This window comes from Vicia villosa, unplaced genomic scaffold (genome assembly GCF_029867415.1).
Source record: "Vicia villosa cultivar HV-30 ecotype Madison, WI unplaced genomic scaffold, Vvil1.0 ctg.000009F_1_1_2_unsc, whole genome shotgun sequence".
Taxonomy (NCBI): domain Eukaryota; kingdom Viridiplantae; phylum Streptophyta; class Magnoliopsida; order Fabales; family Fabaceae; genus Vicia; species Vicia villosa.
The window spans coordinates 50,584-70,896 of record NW_026704938.1 but is presented as its reverse complement, the minus strand read 5'-3'; the positions used below and the strand labels follow the sequence as shown (position 1 = coordinate 70,896).

Genomic DNA, 20,313 nt, shown 5'->3' with positions numbered 1-20,313 from the left:
ATATGTAAAGAGAAATGTGAATGGGAAGCCTCTTGTGCCTAGTTTCTAAACACAAATTCTTGACAACTAATAAAGATTGTACTTATGTTATTAAACATTTAAGGAGAGGTTCAAATTTTACAGACTTGTTGTTGGACTTAATGGGTGTTTTCTAAAGGATCTTTGTGGAGGACAAATAATGACAACCATATGAATAGATATTAATGATCACAAGCTTCCAAACACTTTTTCTATTGTTGAAGAGGAAATAAAGGATAATTGAATATGGTCTTTGGAACTTTTAATTGATGATCTTTCCATACCTACATTTTCATATTTGATCGACAAAAGGGAACTTTAATGTATGATCTTGTATTTATGTTAATTTCATGATAATATTGTTTTTATCTAAATTTCATGATGATGTTGTATTACAGGATCTATTACCTATTATGGATGAGCTTCTACCAGGTGTCGAGTAAAGATTTTGTGTATGTCAACTATATGTAGGATTTATTAGACCGGTTAATGAAATTTTATCGTTGTGTAAACAATTGAAATAGTAAAAATCTACAATGAAAATGTACCACACCAACTTCATTTATTACTACCTCTCTAATTTTTTCCTACAAATACTTTTAATTTAGCTTTCATTTTCACATTGATGACACTATGTAATTGCATGTATTTTGTCGAAAAAATGGAGAAAAACAAGTTAAAGATGATCAAATTTAAAGAGTAATGGCCAAAGATTGATGCAAAAATGACCACGTATGAAGAAATAGGGACTTAGAGAAACTTGGCTAAAATAGGATAAAAAAGTGAGTAACTTTCTGGAAAAATCTTGTAGGCCATCGCGCACCATCACGAGCGTGATGAGGTTGTAAAAGTTGCATCGCTCGCGATGCCTTCAAAAACGCGTGCGATGGGCCTTTTTGTGGGCAAAATTTGACACATTCTGGGATGATTTGAAGGCTTTAAAAAAGGGAATTTTGACATCTTTTCAAGGGCTTTTTTATTTTAGACTGCAAGTGACTAATTTCAACACCAGAAGTGAGATTTGGAACGCATTCGAAACCATTGGAGGCCGGATCTTCAAGGATTTTCTTTTGCAACCTTGGTGTTGTAATTTAATCTGTATGAGTAGTTAAATACTTAGGTTAGGTTTTGTCTTATGAACTTATTTCAAACTTGTTCGGACAGATGTGTAATTTGATATTGCATGACTAATCTTAGTTTTATTTCTATTTAATTGCCTCTTTTATTTAACGCGCATTATTTGAGATACTCTATTCATGGACATATAGGGAATACTGGCCCTTAGCTTATGCGTTTGAACTAGGGAAATTATTGTACTTACACCAATTAAATAAGGATAGGAGACCTATAGTAGTTGCATTAGAATTAATGTATTGTATCATTGCCAGATTTCACTTACGCGGGTTGAATATGAATATGAGACCTCTAGTAAAAATTAGTGAGCTATAATCCAATGGATTGAGTATAGTGGTTTTGTTAATTCGCCGTGGAAATATAGATAAGTTTCATTCATGTAATACTTTGACATCAACACAGGAGAAATAAGGGATTCTAGGAAAAACCTGACTACTTTCTCATAATTGTCGGAACACTTTTATTTTCTTGCAAATTAAACTCGAACCCCCCCCCCCCATTTCTTACTTTCTTACCATTGCACAATATTGTCTGGTTAAATAGCAGTCCCTGTGAATACGATCTTATTTATTATTTCGACATTTTCGATACACTTGCCAAGAAGTCATCAAGTTTTTGGCGGAGTTGCCATGGGAAATGCTTGTGCAACGTGTTTGTTTAGTTTTTAATTTTTTTAATTGTTTTTATTGCAATTTGTTTTCTGCACTACTACTAAGGCATTTTGTTTGTGTATGCGTAGTTCAGGATCATAGTTGATACCCCTTGATCCAGAAATTGAAAGAACCACACGAGAAAATCAGAATATTAGTGGGAGATAATTTACTTTTTCCTTTACATTCTACTCCTCATCAGTAGATTATTAATGTCGGACAAGACTAATATTTTGGTGCAATCTTCTTGACTACCATTCATTAAAGATTTTGATAAGTCAAACTAGTATAGTTGGGGTTCAATTTGTTTAGATACAAGGGCCATGTGCAAAGAGGTTGAAGTTGGAGTATAGAATATGAAAAGACGTATATTCTTGCTTCAAGTTTGAGGATTTACACTTATGCCATTAATTTCCCGTATCAATCAGGAATTACCAACACATTCATAAGCATTAAGGTAGTTTAAATTTTTTTAATGAACTATTTCACATGCATTTTGACTTTTAAAATATAAATTGTATACATTTCATTTTATTTTAATGCTAGATGATGTTAAAAGAGGATGAATTGTACGAATAATCCTCGTCACCATCTTCGTGGGTGTCAAAAAAGTATAATATTTCCCCCCTTAATATTTTTCTATATTTTAAATTGAATATTTTTACACTAACAACAAATATATATCATGTATCAGTTTATATAGAGACCATATCTTCATTATGTGTCAAGTGACTATGAAGATAACTTGATTTGGAGTGCAACATCATCTTTGACATGTTTCTATATTATTGAAAATGCATAAGAGGAATAAGGTCAAACTCCAATTTGGCTTCCAACAACAAATGTCATCTCCACCAAGATGTCTTAGAGAATAACATGAGATTAGCATAATCAAGTCATAGAAACAAAATCATGTCGAGATGAACAAAGAGGAGCAATGTGAGTGGAAGAGAAGATGTCATTTGCTCTTGAAAGACACGTTATTAGGTGGTGTAAGGTTAAGTCAAGCCTATAATATATGGTTTGATTCAATTCAATTCCATTTACCTATGTTGCTGACACTTAATTTCTAAATGACTCCTGTCACTGTGACTCTACTTACGCCTAACAATATGTCTCATTCATCCCTCAAGAAGAGACACAAGGCTACCCAACATAATTTACATCCCAACCCACTTCCTCTAAAAATTCATATTCAAATACATACTTCCAACCAATCCAAACTCAACAATATTACAACCAAAAAATTTCACAAACATCAACATACACCAACAACTCACACTTATACCACTACACCCAAAATGCATAACAACAAACACTCAATCTCATCAAGTTTCAACAACAAACACTTCACATCTTTCTCTCTCTGTCTCTCTCTCTCCAACATGACCAAGATTCATCGTCGGACACTCCATAATTTCCTCCAACTCTTCCAATTCAAGAACTATGTTATGGCAAACATCAACCAGAACCTCTCCCTTGAATGGGTGAAGATTCAAAGGTACAAACATGCTATAAAAAAATAGTGTTTTCATATAAATAACTTTTAAATTGTGGGAGCATTTACAATTTTTTATTTTATTTTAGAGGCATATGCTTATTCAATCAAGGTCTCATAATTTATTGTTATTAATTTCACATTTTTAGATACACTCCTAATCAATTATTATTAAATTTCACATTTTCAGATACGGTTTTGGGTTAGTTTACACAAGTTTCTTGCAATGGTACTATCCTACTATTTGAGAGCGAACACAACCGCGAGAAAGAAAGAGCGCAACAAAAATATCTAACTACTTTTGCAATATCGTTGACCGGTAACCGAATCAGCAGGTCTTACACCATATGAGAGAGAAAAATGTTTATATATTCCTTTCCCTCTTAAAAAGCCTCACAAAGCAAAAGTCTCTCTCTCTCTCTCTCATGGAATCCATCACTTGGTGATGCTTTCACTCTCTCCGGCGACGATAAACTCATCGCCGAACAAATGAGTTATGTTTCTTCCTTATCAACTTCGTTCTGTGAGTTTCTTCCTCCGCAACTTTTTTTTCCGGCGGCCGGAGAATTTAATCGGCGTTATCACGTTTACTGAACCGCCTCGTGATTCTGTTTTATCTTCGTTTTTCTTTCTGGTTCTCTCTATCTAACGATTTTTTAACTGTTTCGCTTACATTACCTTTTTCCGATCGGATTGTTGATCCGTTATCACCGTCAGATTCATCATCACCGGCGACGTTGAAAGTTAGTTCATCTTGTTTCAACTCAAATTTAACTAACTTCAATAATAAATATTAATAAAATAAGAATAGGAAGAAAATTAAAGAGTTCAGTTGAATTGAAGATAAAGCATTATGTTAGATCTTAATCTATATGATGCGAACTCGGCCGATTCCCCTCAGAACGCCGACTCGCCGATGATTTCGGAGAAGTTTCATCAAACTTCATGGAATCAAATGATGGAATCAGGAACATCGAATTCCTCCATCGTCAATGCGGAAGCGGACGCGGACGGTTCAAGCAACAACGCAGGTGAGGAGGACTCGTGCTCCACGCGCGTGAATGACGTGTTCACCATCAGTTTCGATATTCTTAAAATGGAAGGTTCAAACGACGTCGTAACGAAAGAGTTTTTCCCTGTGACTGGAGGAGGTGAAGGTTTGTCTAATAATTGGAAGTTGCAAACTACGTCGTCGTTTCCGATTAGGAATGGTTCGATTGATCTATCGTTTGATCAGAAAGAAGAGATGAAGTTTGTTCAACCTCCACAACAAGCTAAAAAGAGTAGGAGGGGACCAAGGTCTCGAAGCTCGCAATACAGAGGAGTCACGTTTTACAGAAGGACTGGAAGATGGGAATCGCATATCTGGTTCGTGAATTTCGTTGTAATATGAAATTAGTTTTGGTTTTATTTTAGTTGAATTCACCTCTATAATTTATAATTCATATATATGGAGTTTGATTTTGGTAGTTTATGAGTGAATTGAATTGCATCTGACACGTTTTTATGATTGTATTTTTCTAATTATTCTTCTGTGTAGGGATTGCGGGAAACAAGTTTATTTAGGTATGGGTTATTAATTTATGAATTTAATATATTCTATGAATTGCTATTTTAGGAATTGTTTAATTTTTGATGAAATTGGTGTTTGATTTTTGTAGGTGGATTTGACACAGCTCACGCTGCTGCTAGGTAAATCGTTGAACCTATTTCATTTTTTTGCTATTTCATTTTTTTAACTGTTGATTGACTTGGAATTTTCAATTTCAGAGCCTATGATCGAGCTGCTATTAAGTTCAGAGGAGTTGGTGCTGACATAAATTTCAATCTGAATGATTATGATGATGATCTTAAACAGGTTAGAGAATTCTCAAGTAGTTGATGAATTTAAAACTTGATAGATTGTTTGATGTAATTTTTCAATATTTTCTTACTTAGACGAAGAATTTATCGAAAGAGGAGTTTGTGCATATACTTCGTCGTCAAAGTACTGGTTTCTCAAGAGGAAGTTCAAAATACAGAGGAGTAACACTTCACAAGTGTGGCCGTTGGGAAGCTCGAATGGGACAATACCTTGGCAAAAAGTAAGGACCTATTTTTAATTCAACTCAAGTAGTATAATATGATTATGAGATATTAGGAATTCTAGTATGTATTGGCCTCCAAAGCAAATCAGTTTCAGCTTTTAGCTCTTAATGTGTCTTTAGGCTCTTTTTTCATGTTAAGAGAAACATGTCAAAGATAGTAGTATCATGCATGTTTCTGAGAAACAATTGGCAAAGGTGTTTTGGTTATAGAGGTTGCAATGCTTTCCTGCAGGTATATATATCTTGGGTTATTCGACAGCGAAGTAGAAGCTGCAAGGTTGTTGTCACTGATGAATTATATTATTTGCACTGAATTTATTACCCTGAATTATATAGCTCATTAGGATTGCATCCAACATGTATCTCCCTTTTGATTTTCTGAAAATCAGGGCTTATGACAAAGCAGCTATCCAAAGCAATGGAATGGAAGCAGTGACTAATTTTGAGCCCAGCACATACGAAGGAGAGATGAAATCTGCAGCCATAAATGATGGTAAAAAACGCTATAGCAAAGATCTTATTTTAATTAAGGCGTGATATTTTGGAATATTTTTAAAATGTTTTCTTTGTGAAATCTTGTTCGTTTTCAACACAGGCAGCAGTCCAAATCTTGATCTCAATTTGGGCATAGCCAAACCAGCACCGGGTCCCAAAGAAAATTGGGGGAAACTTCACTTCCCCTCTGTCTCTTACACAAGTTCAAGGGTATATATTTGAGCTTTACATATTCATTTACTTTAGGTTTCTTCTAATTTGTGCTGATCAAAAATTGATAATACTCTTTATATTCGGGAAGAAGAGCTCTTGTTGTCTTCATAAGTTTACTTGTAGCTAGTTACCACCTGTTTTCTTTTGATTCCTTCATATTTGTATAATCTTTCACAGTTGGTGTTGTCGTTATTAATTCTTGGTTTTTCTCTAAGTTGTCATAATTGACTGGGTTCTCTTCATTTGCAGATGGAAACGAATGTTTCAGGAATCAGTAATTCATCTTTAAAAAGGCTATTAGTAACTGAAGAGCATCGTTCTTTTCGGAATGACATGTATCCCGGTTTCTTTCCCAATGAGGTGATTTCACTATCTAGTTTTTAGTTTTACAACTGGAGTCCATTGCTTGAACCTCCTAGTAGTATTTCATTAATCTTTCTCAATCAACCATGTTAGCTAGAGCTCATTAATACACTAACGACTGATTCACTTTTAAATGATATACTTGACGGTAATAGATTATTTTAAATGTTTAGGTATTAACTAATGAATTCTATGAGCTTTTGGTAGTTGCTACAATCTGTTGTTGAGCAGTCAAGTGAAGTTGTCCATATTGTGTTCATATCATTTCTATAGACTAATTTATATCTTCATATCATTTTAATATATTGAATTGTATTTAATATTTGTTTCATGTCAATTAATCTTTTAAACAAAAATGAATTGATTCAAAATGTGCCTAAAATATGTTGAGTGATCATGCTGGAAATTAATAGACTGGTTTAGTTGAACTGTCTTATTAATAAAATAAGATGAATATGGACTTTTGGACTATGGTTAGAGTTTGAAAATATTTCATCTCGACATTCTGATTATATTGCAGTTGTATTATCTGCTACACCATTTTCTTTTTTAGTCTGTCGGTTTTGGGCAATGCAATATCAAGCATTGAGCTGTGATTGAAAAAGATTGCTCAAATATTTTGCAGGAAAGAGCAGATGGTATCAACAAAGATCCTTTAAAAGGACTCCCCATTTGGGCGTGGCAAACTAATGGCCAGGTCACTACTACCCCAGTGGCACGGGTCTCTGCAGCAGCATCATCAGGATTCTCAATTTCAGCTCCCTTTCCATCTACTCCATTATTTCCACCAAGATCTATGAACTCAATTCCCCTGAGTCTCTATTTTACATCGCCCAATGCACCTAACAGCAACACATCTCAATAATATTATCATGTTATGTCCATGCAAGCACCACCCTACCCTATCATGTACCACAGATGGAAAGCAAACCATAAAATGTGTTTGCGTTTAAAATTCTTTGTATGATTCAGTGGCCGATTGATGTATAGTGAAACTTGACCACTGAATATCGCCTCTTGCTTAAACCGTTATGCTATTTTTCTAATGCATTAGTATTACAATAGTGCCGATTTCTTAAAATTAGGATGTTTTTGCTGTTTACATTCATGAGATTTACCAGTTAATTTCCCCTGTTTGAACATTGATGATATTATTATTTGGCCACCAATCTTGAGATTACAGACCCTGATTGTGCGTGGGATTGGGAGGAATGAAAGAGTTTTAAATTTTCCATCCAAAAACCAAACCTTTGCATTCATTATTATTAATAAGGAATGCAAAGTATAGAGCAAGGCTCAATATATTCCATGATATAAATATAAATTTGAGATTGAAGCTCATTCTCCTCTGGACTAGAGGTGAATGGGCTCTAGTATCTAAATAGATGCAATAGAACAGATTTGGCTGAGATATATAGTTAAAAGAGAATATTGTTAAGAAACAGTATACTACTAATATTTTAAGTAAGAAATTTAGTTTTTTACTTTATTATCTTCGCCTTCATACTGTTTTGGCAATTAATTCTGTTACTGGGGACGCTAATACTTATCAATCCATGACTCATTAGATCAGGGTTAAAATTAAGGGGGTAAAAACTGAACTCGGTGATGATTAACGGGCCACCCTATAGTTTGATAAAGTTGAGAGTTGGCCTTGACGAATGGCAATGCCAATGGCCAATGGGTGGCAGAATTCATATTGCACATTGCACTACTTGTCATGGTAACTGGTAGTCGAACAACCTCAGTCAAAGTTGGTACTTGATCACAATTCTACAAAGGAAACAAGCCGTACATGTGAAATTGGATGTTAATGTGTTCATACATGCCACTTGTATTTTGATGTACCATCAGTACAAATGATCAATCATACAGAAAGAGTTTGTTTCAGTGGGACCCACTGATACATGTGTTAAATGTGCTTGAGGAGAGATGATGAAATTGTTAAGCCTCACCGGCAAATAGATAGAAACCGTAGGATGTCTCTATTTTTAAAACTAGCGGGATATCCGTGCTATCGCACGGGACTGTTTGGATTTAATATTACGTGGATAAGATTTATCTTATGAAGTTATTCCGTATATATTTAAACAATACACATAGTAATTGGATGACTATCGGAATAAAAATTAAACATGTAGTATGTTAAATAATAGTTAACGATGTAAGAGCTAATAATACATCCAGATTTTAGCTCTTTAACTAAAACAATAATTACACGTCGCAATATGTCATTTGTCAGTTTTTAAATTTGTTTTACGGATCATAAACATTGACATAATCCCAAATATAAACAAAAAAATATGTAGCAACCTTTATGCATGGATTAAAGTAATATAACAACATTATACTTATACTTATTTTTTATATTTATAAAAATACTTAGAAGCCGTTTATAAAAACACTTATTTGAACCAACGCTGGGTAAAATAATTTTATAAAAATAATTAGTACATTTTTCTTGTTTATTAAAATATTTGTAACTTGTTTCCGTTTATAAAAATAATGGTATCACCAATATATTTTTTCGCATTTATAAAAATATTTTTAACTTATTCACGTTTATAAATATAATTGTATTAATAGTAGACTTTTCCCGTTTATAAAGTTATTTGTAATTTATTTTCGTTTATAAAAATAGTTGTATCAACAATAGTCTTTTTTCGTTTATAAAAAAAATTGTATCAACAATAGACTATTTATGTTTATAAAAATATTTGTAGCTTATTCCCGTTTATAAAAATATTTGTATCAACAATAGACTTATTCCCGTTTATTAAATCAATTGTATCAATAGTTGATTATTCCCGTTTATACAAATATTTGTAATTTATTCCGGTTTATAAAATCAACTGTATCGACATTAGACTTTTACTTTTTTCCGTTTATAAAAATATTTGTAATTTATTTCCTTTTATAAAATCAATTGTATCAACAATAGCTTTTTCCCGGTTATAAAAATACTTAAAACTTATTCCAGCTTATAAATATAATTGTATCAACAATATTTTGTTTCTAATTTATTATTTCCCTTTATTAATATAAGTGTATCAACAATAGTATTTTCCATTTTATAATTTATTTACGTTTATAAAATAAGTTAACAGTAAACTTTTCTACGTTTAAAAAATATAAAATATTTTGTAACTTATTTGTAACTTATTCTAATTGTATTAATTTTGTTATTTCAAATAGTTATTTAAAAAATAGTGTATCAATTTTTTCAAAAAATTTGATGTTCTTACATTTTATGCCGGTTATTAAAAAGTTGATATAAAATCCACGATTTTCCAAAATTTACTATTTTACACCGGTATTTGGAAAAATCCGGCATAAAATCAAAGATTTTCTCAAAAGTTACAAATATATGTTAATAATATGCACCAAATTTTAAACATTAATTCGTGCTTACAATAAATCGTACATCTTATTATCTAACTTCAATTATATAAAACAGCAGCCAAAGAAATATTTAAAAGATGGACATTAAAATGAGAAGTATTCAACTGGTATCTCATATTTACATCTACCCGTAAATTTAGATGAGTTAACAAAAGTCAGTTGAATCCAGATGAGTTAATTTTAATACTATAAATTTGAATAAAATCATTTTTCCAATTCAAATAACATTACTTTTAAATATTAGTCAATTTTTTCTAACCTAAAATTTGTAACAGCTACCCATCAAATATCAGTTTTAAATTCTTCTTATTATATCATATTTAAAATTTTTACAAACCTATAATATATTATAGCTTTCCGTCAAATTTCAGTTTTAAATTAATATCTACACTCATGGTATTTTAAAATTTCAATTCAAAGAATATTTTTCTATCTTTTTTGTCAAGGAGAATTTCATAATAGAAGTTTAACTCTACAAAATTTCTAAAATTTTGTAAATTTTAAAAGATTTGATATTTTATTGAATAATTTTAAATAAAATATAATAAATTTTTTAAAAAATGTAACTAATAATAATATTTTAAAATTTATCTAAGAAAATTTATGCTTGATAATAATTTATAAAGATAATAATTAAAAATTAAATTAATTATTTATAATAATTTCTTAGAGATTTTTTTGAAAATCAAAGAAATAATTAAGTAAACAAATATAGGGATAATAGTTATTTTTCCCTCTGCCAAATGGGCGAGGTTTGAAAAGTTCTCTTTAAAAATAGAGTTTGGATTCGCCACCTAACATTTGAAGATTCTATATTGTTTTAGTCCCTCATGATACCCAGTCTTCAGGATATTTAATGTGGCTTTTATTTTTTAATTGTTTTAGTCCCTCATGATACCCCTTCATCAGAATATTTGACGTTAAATTGTTACATTATTAATTATTATATAAAACAAACAAACATTTTTATTTAGTTCAGTTAATATTAACTTTTCTACGTAATTAAAAATAAACCAAATTAAAATTAATGTTATAATTTAATTTAGTTTAGTTTAATTTAGTTTATATTTAATATTGGTTTATAATTCAAAAATAAACTAACGTTTTTATATAATATTGAATTGAATTTAATTTAATAACAGTAAACAATATAATTAATATATTATTTTAAAAATTCAAAATAGTTATAAAAATAATGTTTATTTTTTGTTATCTAAAAATTAGAACCCGTAAATGATTAAGGAAATAATATATTATTATACTAATTAAGAAAAAAATTGTTTATTACTAATTTATTTCGGAAAAATTTATTATTATAAATTATGAAAAAAATTATTATTAAAAATTATGAAAAAAGTAAGAAAAATCTTATTATTTAAAAAAAAAAATTATTATTAAGAGAAAAATCAAAGAAATGTAAATTAGAGTTTATCTTGTTTTTATTACTATCATTATATTAGAAATTAGCTTTTTTCTATTTTAGATAGATTTTTTTGTATATTTATTATTATTATTATTATTATTATTATTATTATTATTATTAAAAAAATTAAAAATCAGATACACGTTCTCATCTTTGGTTAGTGAACAAATCAATCTTTCCAAAAACAACACAAAACCATCGTATCTTCATCATCAATTCCAAATCACTATAATTTTTACACAAAATCTTTCCAAAAGCGGAGTCATTAAGAAGAATGGAAAAGTTTAAGAAAATATTATTGTAATCAAAATTATTATTATCGGACATGTCTTGTATCATTGTAATCAAAAGTACTAAGAAAGTTTTTAGATTTTAACATTTTTTTTTAAATAAAACTTATAATCTATAGAGCCCGCTGTTGATATAATCTGAAATGGACAACATTCTATCAACACACATAGGTATAAATCTATAGGGCATAACAAAAGAGTAAAAGAGGGTCAAATTGCCGTAATTAAAATATGTTTTGATTGCCTATTACATGATTTAAGAATTTTGAAATCAGCACATGATGAATATTTATTTAAGTAATTAAGTTTATAGCTTATCTACTTTACTATAAATGTAAGGTTGTCATGATGACAACCCTAGCTATATGCTGACGTGTCATGTTGAGAGCAATTCTTGACCAACCCTAAATTTATTTTATCTTTTTTTTTTTATTTTAAATAAACTATATTTTTCTCTATTTTGTAACTCCTCTATATAATAATAATTAATAGAATAAATATTTAAATTTATTTTGTAACTCCTATTGTATATTATTATATAGTAATGAATTTAAACTAATGAATAACTTGAAACTCCATGAAAAATATAAAAAATTAAATAATAAATATAATAAGGTTAAAGAATTAAAGTAATAATAATAATAATAATAATAATAATAATAATAATAATAAAATTTTAGCTAAAATAATATTCCTATAAAAGAAATCCTTCTAAATTACATAAATATTTTTTTAATATAATTTCATACAGGACTAAATTAATAAAAATATATTTTTTTATGTTTTATAATAGCAATAATGAATAGAACAACTATGAACTAATATTAATAAATAACTTGAAACCCGATAATAATGTGAAAAAAATGAATAATAAATATAATGAAAGGTTAATGAATTATAGTAAATGTAATATCAAAATAACCATCGTTGCTATAATAATAAATAATAATAATAATAATAATAATAATATTAATAATATTAATAATAGTAATAATAAGAAAATGTCATTGATGGAATATATATATATATATATATATATATATATATATATATATATATATATATATATATATATATATTTTGAGTAATAATTTAATTTTTAATTTTGTTCTATGCATAATCACATGTATATAAATATGTTATGTTGATTTATAATCATTTAATTTAAATTTTTTTAGATTTTATAGTAATAATAATGAATAAAATAACAATTAATTGAATTTACCAAATTAATTTAAATTCATGGAAAATAAATAGTAAAAATAGTGAAAAATCAAAAAAATAGTAGTATATTAAATATCACAAAAATAATAATTTAGAAAGATAATTGATGAAATATATATATATATATATATATATATATATATATATATATATATATATATATATATATATATATATATATATATATATATATATATATATATATATATATATATATATATATATATATATATGGGTTTAATGGATATGCACTGACAGTGTAAAATAGTTTTACACTGTCATCCAATAAACAACCACCAATTTGCCATGTCATTAAATTTTTTCAAAAATAAAAGAGTGTTTTAATTGGATACATGGTTGTGATTGGTTGACAGTGTAAACTATTTTACACTGTCAGTGCATCAACCCTTTTCTCTATATATATATATATATATATATATATATATATATATATATATATATATATATATATATATATATATATATATATATATATATATATATATATATATATATATATATAAATATTTCAAATATATATTTGAACTACGTATTTTTTTAGTTTGTAACTCATATTACATAATCAAAATGAATTGTTTTAGTATTTTGTAACTTTTATTGTTTAATAATGACTCACTTATTATATTAATATAATTATTTATAAATAATTTAATTATTTTTTATTTGTTATTTTTTGTTATTGCTCTATGCATAATCACATTACATGTGATATTAATTTATTATCATAATTCACTCATTTAAATTCTATAACTCCTATTTTTTAATTATAATAATTCACTCTTTTTAAATTCTATAACTCCTATTGTTTAATTATAATAATTCACTCTTTTTAAATTCTATAACTCCTATTGTTTAATTATAATAATTCACTCATTTATTATATTTATTATAATTTTTAATTACTAATTTGATTGGTTATTATTTTTGTTATTCATTATTGTTCTATTCATATTCATGTGTATATATATATATATATATATATATATATATATATATATATATATATATATATATATATATATATATATATATATATATATATATATATATATATATATATATATATATATATGTGATATTGAGTCATCATTGTTTTCTACAAAAAAAATCATTTGTGGTGCTCTGGTAGTATGCTCTTCGCATTTTTATAATTGTTTTAATTTAACTTTATATCTGTGTCTTGCCATTTGTTTTGAGGCAGGATAGAAACTCGAGTTATTTGATTTCAAATATTTAAATTTTCGTTTATATTGATATAATTTTTTGTAATCTCTTATTTTAACTATTTTTATAATTTTGTATTAACGGGTGTGAATATGACTTTTTTCCATGTGAATTAGATGAAGATGATGATAAAATTGTATTACGTTATTGTTGCTTGAGATGTCTAATATTTATTCAGACAAGTACATGTCTATAGCCTTATTATTTGCATGATTAAAAATTCTTTTTTTATTGATATATTTGTTTTGTTAGTTTGTTATTCTACCTTTCTTTCTCATTTTTGTATTGGTTAACATAAATATGACTATTTTTTCAGGTGATTCAGGAGAACAAGATATACGAGACTTTTATATTTTAAATTGTTACATCAATATTGATTTGGAGGTCTATGAAATTGTTGTTGACATAAATAAATCTATTTTTAGTTCTAAAGGTTTCCCGTTTCTATGATGTTACTATTGTTACTATTATATTTATTTGTACTAAAGTTATATAACGGGGAGTTCACTACAAATATGATATACTCAAAGAAAATGTATTCTATATTCTCTAATTACTTTGGTATTTAAAAAACATTTTGATAATCTCTTACCCTAATTTTTTTAGAGCATGCTACTAAACAAAAAAAGATTTTACATACATATTAATAATATTTTATACACATTTAAAATAAATGTTTTATATTTTAACTTTTTTAAGTCCTTAATTTTTTTCGGACATAATGAATAATAGTTCGATTTTTCTTATAGCAAGATCAATGTGTAAGTTTTTATATTTTTCTTCCAAAATACAATATTATTAAGGAGTATATTATGATTAATTTTAATTTATTTTATGTATTTTTATTAGTAATATTATAATAATTAATTATTTAATTTAACTTAACACTTATAAATTTTCTCAAATAATAAATTTATATTTATAATAAAAATGAATAAAATAATAATATAAAATCTTATCTAAAAAGAGTATCCCTATAAAAAATATCAAATCTTAAAATTTGTTTTTCATGAACTTTTATAACTTTTAATTCTAATTTTTTTTTTATGAAATCTTTAATTCTAACCTTAATAGCTCTTATTTTAAAATAAATAAAAATTAGGACCTCCATTTATTTACTTTATTTTATAATTTAATCTTATCCTTTAAATTCTCACATTTTATACTTTCATTTTTCTCTAATTTTCACTTTTAATTTTTATTTAAATAAGTCATTAATACCTTAATGACTTTTATGTATTGTTTTATTAGTAATAAACTAAATTTAATTAGGTTATTTAATTCGACCGTTACAAAATTTATTCAAATAATTAATTTATCCTATAATATTTGAGTTTTTGTATTTAGTTTAAATAAGTGAAAATAATTTTGTTTTGTAGATTCAAAAATAATTTAACATAAATATGATGTTAACCGAAGAAAATATTTTAAAATATTTTTATCTTATTGGTATTCATTTTTTTTTTAACCAAAGAATATATTAATTCAAAAAAACTTTACAAGCATGGCAATCCAAAGGATTCAGCCCAAAACCTAAACAAACCTATAGCATTAAATTGGTAATATGCATACCAATTTTCCTATTTTTTCAACCTCTATACACAATATTATCAATAATTCTCTCTAAGGTATTTTTGCTATAATTTTCTTTACTAAAAACAATTGCATTCCTATATAACCACACTTCATGTACAGTTTCAGTCACAACCAATTGAAACAGTCGAGCTCTCCAACCTTTACCCTTAATACGAGCCAGGATCCAATGCAGGTCTTTGCTCCAAGTATGAGGCTTATGACTAATACCAAGCCAATTCATAATTCCAAACCAAATACCAGCAGTTTTGACACAAGAAAAGAACACATGGTCAGCATTTTCTTCCTCTTGTCCACACATGCTACACACAGAATCTCCAATAATGCCAAATCTACAAAGCCTCTCCTTTGTAGCTAAATGTCCAATATTGGTATTCATTTACAGAACCATCTTTGATAAAAAAATTATTCAAATTATTAATTAAAGTTTAATATTAAATAGTTACGAAATAAAAAAATAGTAGTTAAAAAAATTTTATGATAAAGAAATTAAAAGTTTATTGGATATTTTAAAATTGATAAAAAAATATAATAATTATCTATAAAATATTTATCAAATTTATAATTTAAATTCACATGAATTCTCACATTTTAGACTTTTTTAAATTTTATATTCAAATTATTATTAAATGCAAATCTGAATTAAATATCGCACATCTGAATTAAATGTCACATTTTTTTATTTTGTATTATTGATTTATTTCAAAATCATTCTTATGGTTTTAATTTCAACAATAATCTAAAACTATTTTTAGAATTCATTATAAACATGTCTTATCTTTGCAATTCTTTTTATCATTTCAATTTTAATAAAATTAATGATCATATTTTTTATTACTATAACACATGTTGAACACATAGCTAATATTGATCATATATATACATTAGTGAACTATATAAAATCACATCAATAAAAAATTTGATTAATAAGTATTGTATCCAGCATTTTTAATCCACAATTAAAATGTTCTATTATGAAATATATATTTCTATTAAAGAGGAAATTCTTCCGCATAATATTAATGACAACATCTTTATTTTAGATTGTAATATTTTAAATTCGAGAAAATTTTAAATATCATGAGCAAAAGACAAAAGAAATAAAAAAAGAGCATGCATTTAAGATTTTTAAATTTATAAACATTATAATTTTAATAAATTTTAATTTCAAGATATTTAAGATAACAATATTTTAAAAATATATGATAATAGTTTTCACTATCTTTTTAAGAGTCTTCCGCGCATCGCGCGGGTCAACATCTAGTATGATAAACACTTAACATTATATCTTATAGGTATAAGTGTAAGCAATTGGAAAAATGGAACAGAAAGAAACAGCCTCCACACCATTCACAACCTGTTAACAACACTCTCATATACCATTGCAACTATCACAAATTTGTCCCAAATCATTCTACCAATGCAAGAGAACAACAACATAACAGTTAACTGCAAAGTTTATGAAAAACATAAACTTTGTTATTTAATTCAAACAAACAGATTTGAAACAAAAACAAAGAAGAGAAGAAACTGGAGCAAATAAGAAAACAACAGAAGATTTTGTCGACGCTGCATCTCACCTCCGACTACAACCCAACGCGATCCTTCCTCTGAACTCCCACAACAGCACACTGCAGCCAGCTGCCCCATGCCTCAATGACTGTAATTGTAAGCCAAATCAGAATATGAAAGAGTGCGCTGTAATCACCACACCTAAATAGAAATTATCTACTTTGAGAAATGTCTGTAAATGATTTTCCAAACACCTACTTAGTCTACTCTATAAATCTGTAAACTCAAACTGATATATATTTGCCAAAGAGATTGCCTAAGAATTGGTTGTTGGCTATCATAACCTGAAATAAAATATAAAACTTATTGCCATTAGAATTTAAGCTTTTAAGAGCTTAGGAATAAAATAAAGAAAAAGAATCAGAATACCCAGTAGTAATAATCTGACAGGAATATCTTTAAAGATTGAAACAATAGCCAAAGAAAAAAATAGAATCAATAATTTCTTCTCCCTATCAGCCATCACCTGAAACTTTTGAAAGAAAAAAAATAAAAGATGGAATTTATAGTAGTAAATTACATTTGCAAATTTAAAGTATGTATACAACTTACAACTTTTCAAAAATCACTTTCTCTAATTAAAAATGTAAGAGCCAATGAATGAATCATATAATGACTCATTTTATTTTCAAACACGACCTATATAAATATGTATAACAGGAAAGCTATACTATAGGAAGAAACTTTCATTGATACTTTACTTTAGAGTCATCCACCAAATGCCATGCTTTTTCATCAAAACGCACATAGCTAAAGTAATTCCCTGAATTAGCTGTGGATCTGTTATGCACAACAACCGCGTATAAATCATACATCAAGTTTAGCTGTTACATAAAAATGAGTCTAAAAACATCCATGGAGAAATTTGAACAACAATTAAACTGCAATTACAATAATAGTAATAATAAAACTGGAACATTATATATATATATATATATATATATATATATATATATATATAGGGGACGACTCAAGTGAGAACACTTGGTTATTATGAGAAATGAGAACAATGAATCACGACCATTAAATTTTGATTTTGTTGATTTTAATGGACTGGATTGGTTTCTCTTTCTATATTGATTTAAAATAAATATTAAGGATCATAGAAAGAGAAACCAATCCAGTCCATTAAAATTAACAAAATCAAAATTTAATGGTCGTGATTCATTGTTCTCATTTCTCATAATAACCAAGTGTGAAGGATAGAAAAACACTTAGAAAGGGGGGGGTTTGAATAAGTGTAGCTTTAAAAACTTGACAGATAAAAATAAATTGCACAGTTATTTTTATCCTGGTTCGTTGTTAACTAAACTACTCCAGTCCACCCCCGCAGAGATGATTTACCTCAACTGAGGATTTAATCCACTAATCGCACGGATTACAATGGTTCTCCACTTAGTCAGCAACTAAGTCTTCCAGAGTCTTCTGATCACACACTGATCACTCCAGGAACAACTGCTTAGATACCCTCTAAGACTTTTCTAGAGTATACTGATCCACACGATCACTCTAGTTACAACCTGCTTAGATAACCTCTAAGACTTCCTAGAGTATTCTGATCCACACGATCACTCTAGTTCCTTACAACTTAATGTAATCAATTCTAAGAGTATTACAATTGCTTCTTAAAAGCTATAATCACAAACTGTGATATTTCTCTTAACGTTTAAGCTTAATCTCACTAATATATTACAACAGCAATGTAGTGAGCTTTGATGAAGATGAAGATTCTGAGCTTTGAATTTGAACAGCGTTTCAGCAAGTTAATTTGAGTTGTTTTGGTGCAGAATTGTTAACCTTGCTTCTCATCAGAACTTCATATTTATAGGCGTTGGAGAAGATGACCGTTGAGTGCATTTAATGCTTTGCGTGTTCCGTACAGCATCGCATTTAATGTTATACGCTTTTGTCAACTACCTCGAGCCTTGTTCACGCTGTGTCTACTGACGTAGCCTTTAATAGCTTTTAAAGTTCCTTTTGTCAGTCAGCGTAGCTTGCCACTTGTACTTCCTTCTGATCTGATGTTTGTGAATACATCGTTTGAATATCATCAGAGTCAAACAGCTTGGTGCATAGCATCTTCTGATCTTCTGACCTTGAAGTGCTTCTGAGCGTGATACCATCAGAACTTCAGTGCTTCTGTTCTCTTGTTCTTCTGATGCTTCCATAGACCCATGTTCTGATTCTGCTTCGACCATCTTCTGATGTCTTGCCAGACCATGTTCTGATATTGCATGCTGAACCCTTTGAGACAAAGCTTCTGAGCGCTGAATTATGCGTACTCTTTATATATTTCCTGAAAAGGAAATTGCATTGGATTAGAGTACCATATTATCTTAAGCAAAATTCATATTATTGTTATCATCAAAACTAAGATAATTGATCAGAACAAATCTTGTTCTAACAAAGTGTTCTCACTTGAGTCGTCCCCATATATATATATATATATATATATATACCTTTAGAATTTGGTTAACACAGATCTCAGTTGCATTGCAGGTTGGAGCAAATCCGACACCGACAGAACATAATCTCCCTTAAAAAATAATCCTCTTTTTGGTTTCTGATATGCAAGCAAATGCAACCATTTTTCAAATATTGCCTAGAATCAACCTTAAAAGAAAGATTGGTACATCCAGCTTCAATCAAAACTTCAATCCGTCTGCGGTCTTTATTATCACACTGTAAGCTTGAATCCAAAAATCAATGGTGGATCTTAGATGAAATCATAAAGCGGTTTGGTCACTACAATAAAAACAAAAAATACGGTTAGAACGCATGTAATCAGATACAGTGTCTTGATGTTTTTTCAAAACCGAATTTCGGTGAGAACAAATCCAAAAAATAGAGAAAAAACAGATTATGGTTTAGACCTACCTTCTTCCGAATTTCTGAATATTAGTGGTGATGTTGGAAGCAAAAAAATCAGATTTATCCAAATTAAAACAAGAGGAGAATGAAAATTAGTAAGCGAGAGAGAAGAAAGAAACAACAACGTACATGCAATCTTGGCGATTGGCAAAGAACTGAGATTGAAGTGAAGGAAGCTTTGGCTGATAAAACCGATTCAGATCTTGTGGTGAGTGATAGGAGGAATGAAAATAAG

At 28.1% G+C, this 20,313-nt stretch overlaps 3 protein-coding genes across 7 annotated transcripts; 1 reads left to right on the top strand and 2 right to left on the bottom strand.

Moving 5' to 3' along the window:
* The first annotated feature begins 3,681 nt into the window (after positions 1–3,681).
* On the top strand, positions 3,682–7,627 carry LOC131621506 (ethylene-responsive transcription factor RAP2-7-like). Its single transcript, XM_058892555.1, has 10 exons — positions 3,682–4,668; positions 4,841–4,866; positions 4,962–4,992; positions 5,071–5,158; positions 5,239–5,384; positions 5,620–5,664; positions 5,777–5,880; positions 5,983–6,092; positions 6,345–6,455; positions 7,084–7,627. The coding sequence occupies exons 1-10, from the start codon at positions 4,154–4,156 to the stop codon at positions 7,321–7,323; spliced, it is 1,416 nt and encodes a 471-aa protein (XP_058748538.1). The 5' UTR covers positions 3,682–4,153; the 3' UTR covers positions 7,324–7,627.
* An 8,003-nt stretch (positions 7,628–15,630) lies between these two features.
* LOC131621500 (uncharacterized) lies at positions 15,631–16,014 on the bottom strand. Its single transcript, XM_058892548.1, has one exon. It carries the CDS (start codon positions 16,012–16,014, stop codon positions 15,631–15,633), a length of 384 nt encoding a protein of 127 aa, XP_058748531.1.
* Positions 16,015–17,174: 1,160 nt separating this feature from the next.
* Positions 17,175–19,953, bottom strand: LOC131621501 (uncharacterized). Of its 5 annotated transcripts, none has more exons than XR_009289609.1 (5): positions 19,667–19,953; positions 17,909–17,987; positions 17,577–17,679; positions 17,406–17,491; positions 17,236–17,295 (listed from the first exon to the last, which is right to left on the bottom strand). XR_009289609.1 is itself a non-coding variant. In XM_058892549.1 (3 exons), exons 1-3 carry the CDS (start codon positions 18,020–18,022, stop codon positions 17,406–17,408), a joined length of 303 nt encoding a protein of 100 aa, XP_058748532.1. In that variant the 5' UTR covers positions 18,023–18,059; the 3' UTR covers positions 17,175–17,405. The 5 variants fall into 5 exon arrangements, 1 of the variants encoding a protein (XP_058748532.1); XR_009289610.1 differs by having other exon boundaries at positions 17,577–17,673; XR_009289608.1 differs by having other exon boundaries at positions 17,577–17,987.
* Positions 19,954–20,313: the final 360 nt, after the last annotated feature.

Excerpts from the sequence above, each read along its gene's own strand:
- LOC131621500 (XM_058892548.1), bottom strand. The coding sequence starts at position 16,014 with ATGAATACCAATATTGGACATTTAGCTACAAAGGAGAGGCTTTGTAGA.
- LOC131621506 (XM_058892555.1), top strand. The coding sequence starts at position 4,154 with ATGTTAGATCTTAATCTATATGATGCGAACTCGGCCGATTCCCCTCAG. Across the intron at positions 4,867-4,961 it reads CGGGAAACAAGTTTATTTAG|GTGGATTTGACACAGCTCAC; the intron begins GTATGGGTTATT and ends TGATTTTTGTAG. Across the intron at positions 5,881-5,982 it reads ATCTGCAGCCATAAATGATG|GCAGCAGTCCAAATCTTGAT; the intron begins GTAAAAAACGCT and ends TTTTCAACACAG.
- LOC131621501 (XM_058892549.1), bottom strand. The coding sequence starts at position 18,022 with ATGTATGATTTATACGCGGTTGTTGTGCATAACAGATCCACAGCTAAT. Across the intron at positions 17,680-17,908 it reads ATTTGGTGGATGACTCTAAA|TTTCAGGTGATGGCTGATAG; the intron begins GTAAAGTATCAA and ends TTCTTTCAAAAG. Across the intron at positions 17,492-17,576 it reads TGTCAGATTATTACTACTGG|GTTATGATAGCCAACAACCA; the intron begins GTATTCTGATTC and ends ATTTTATTTCAG.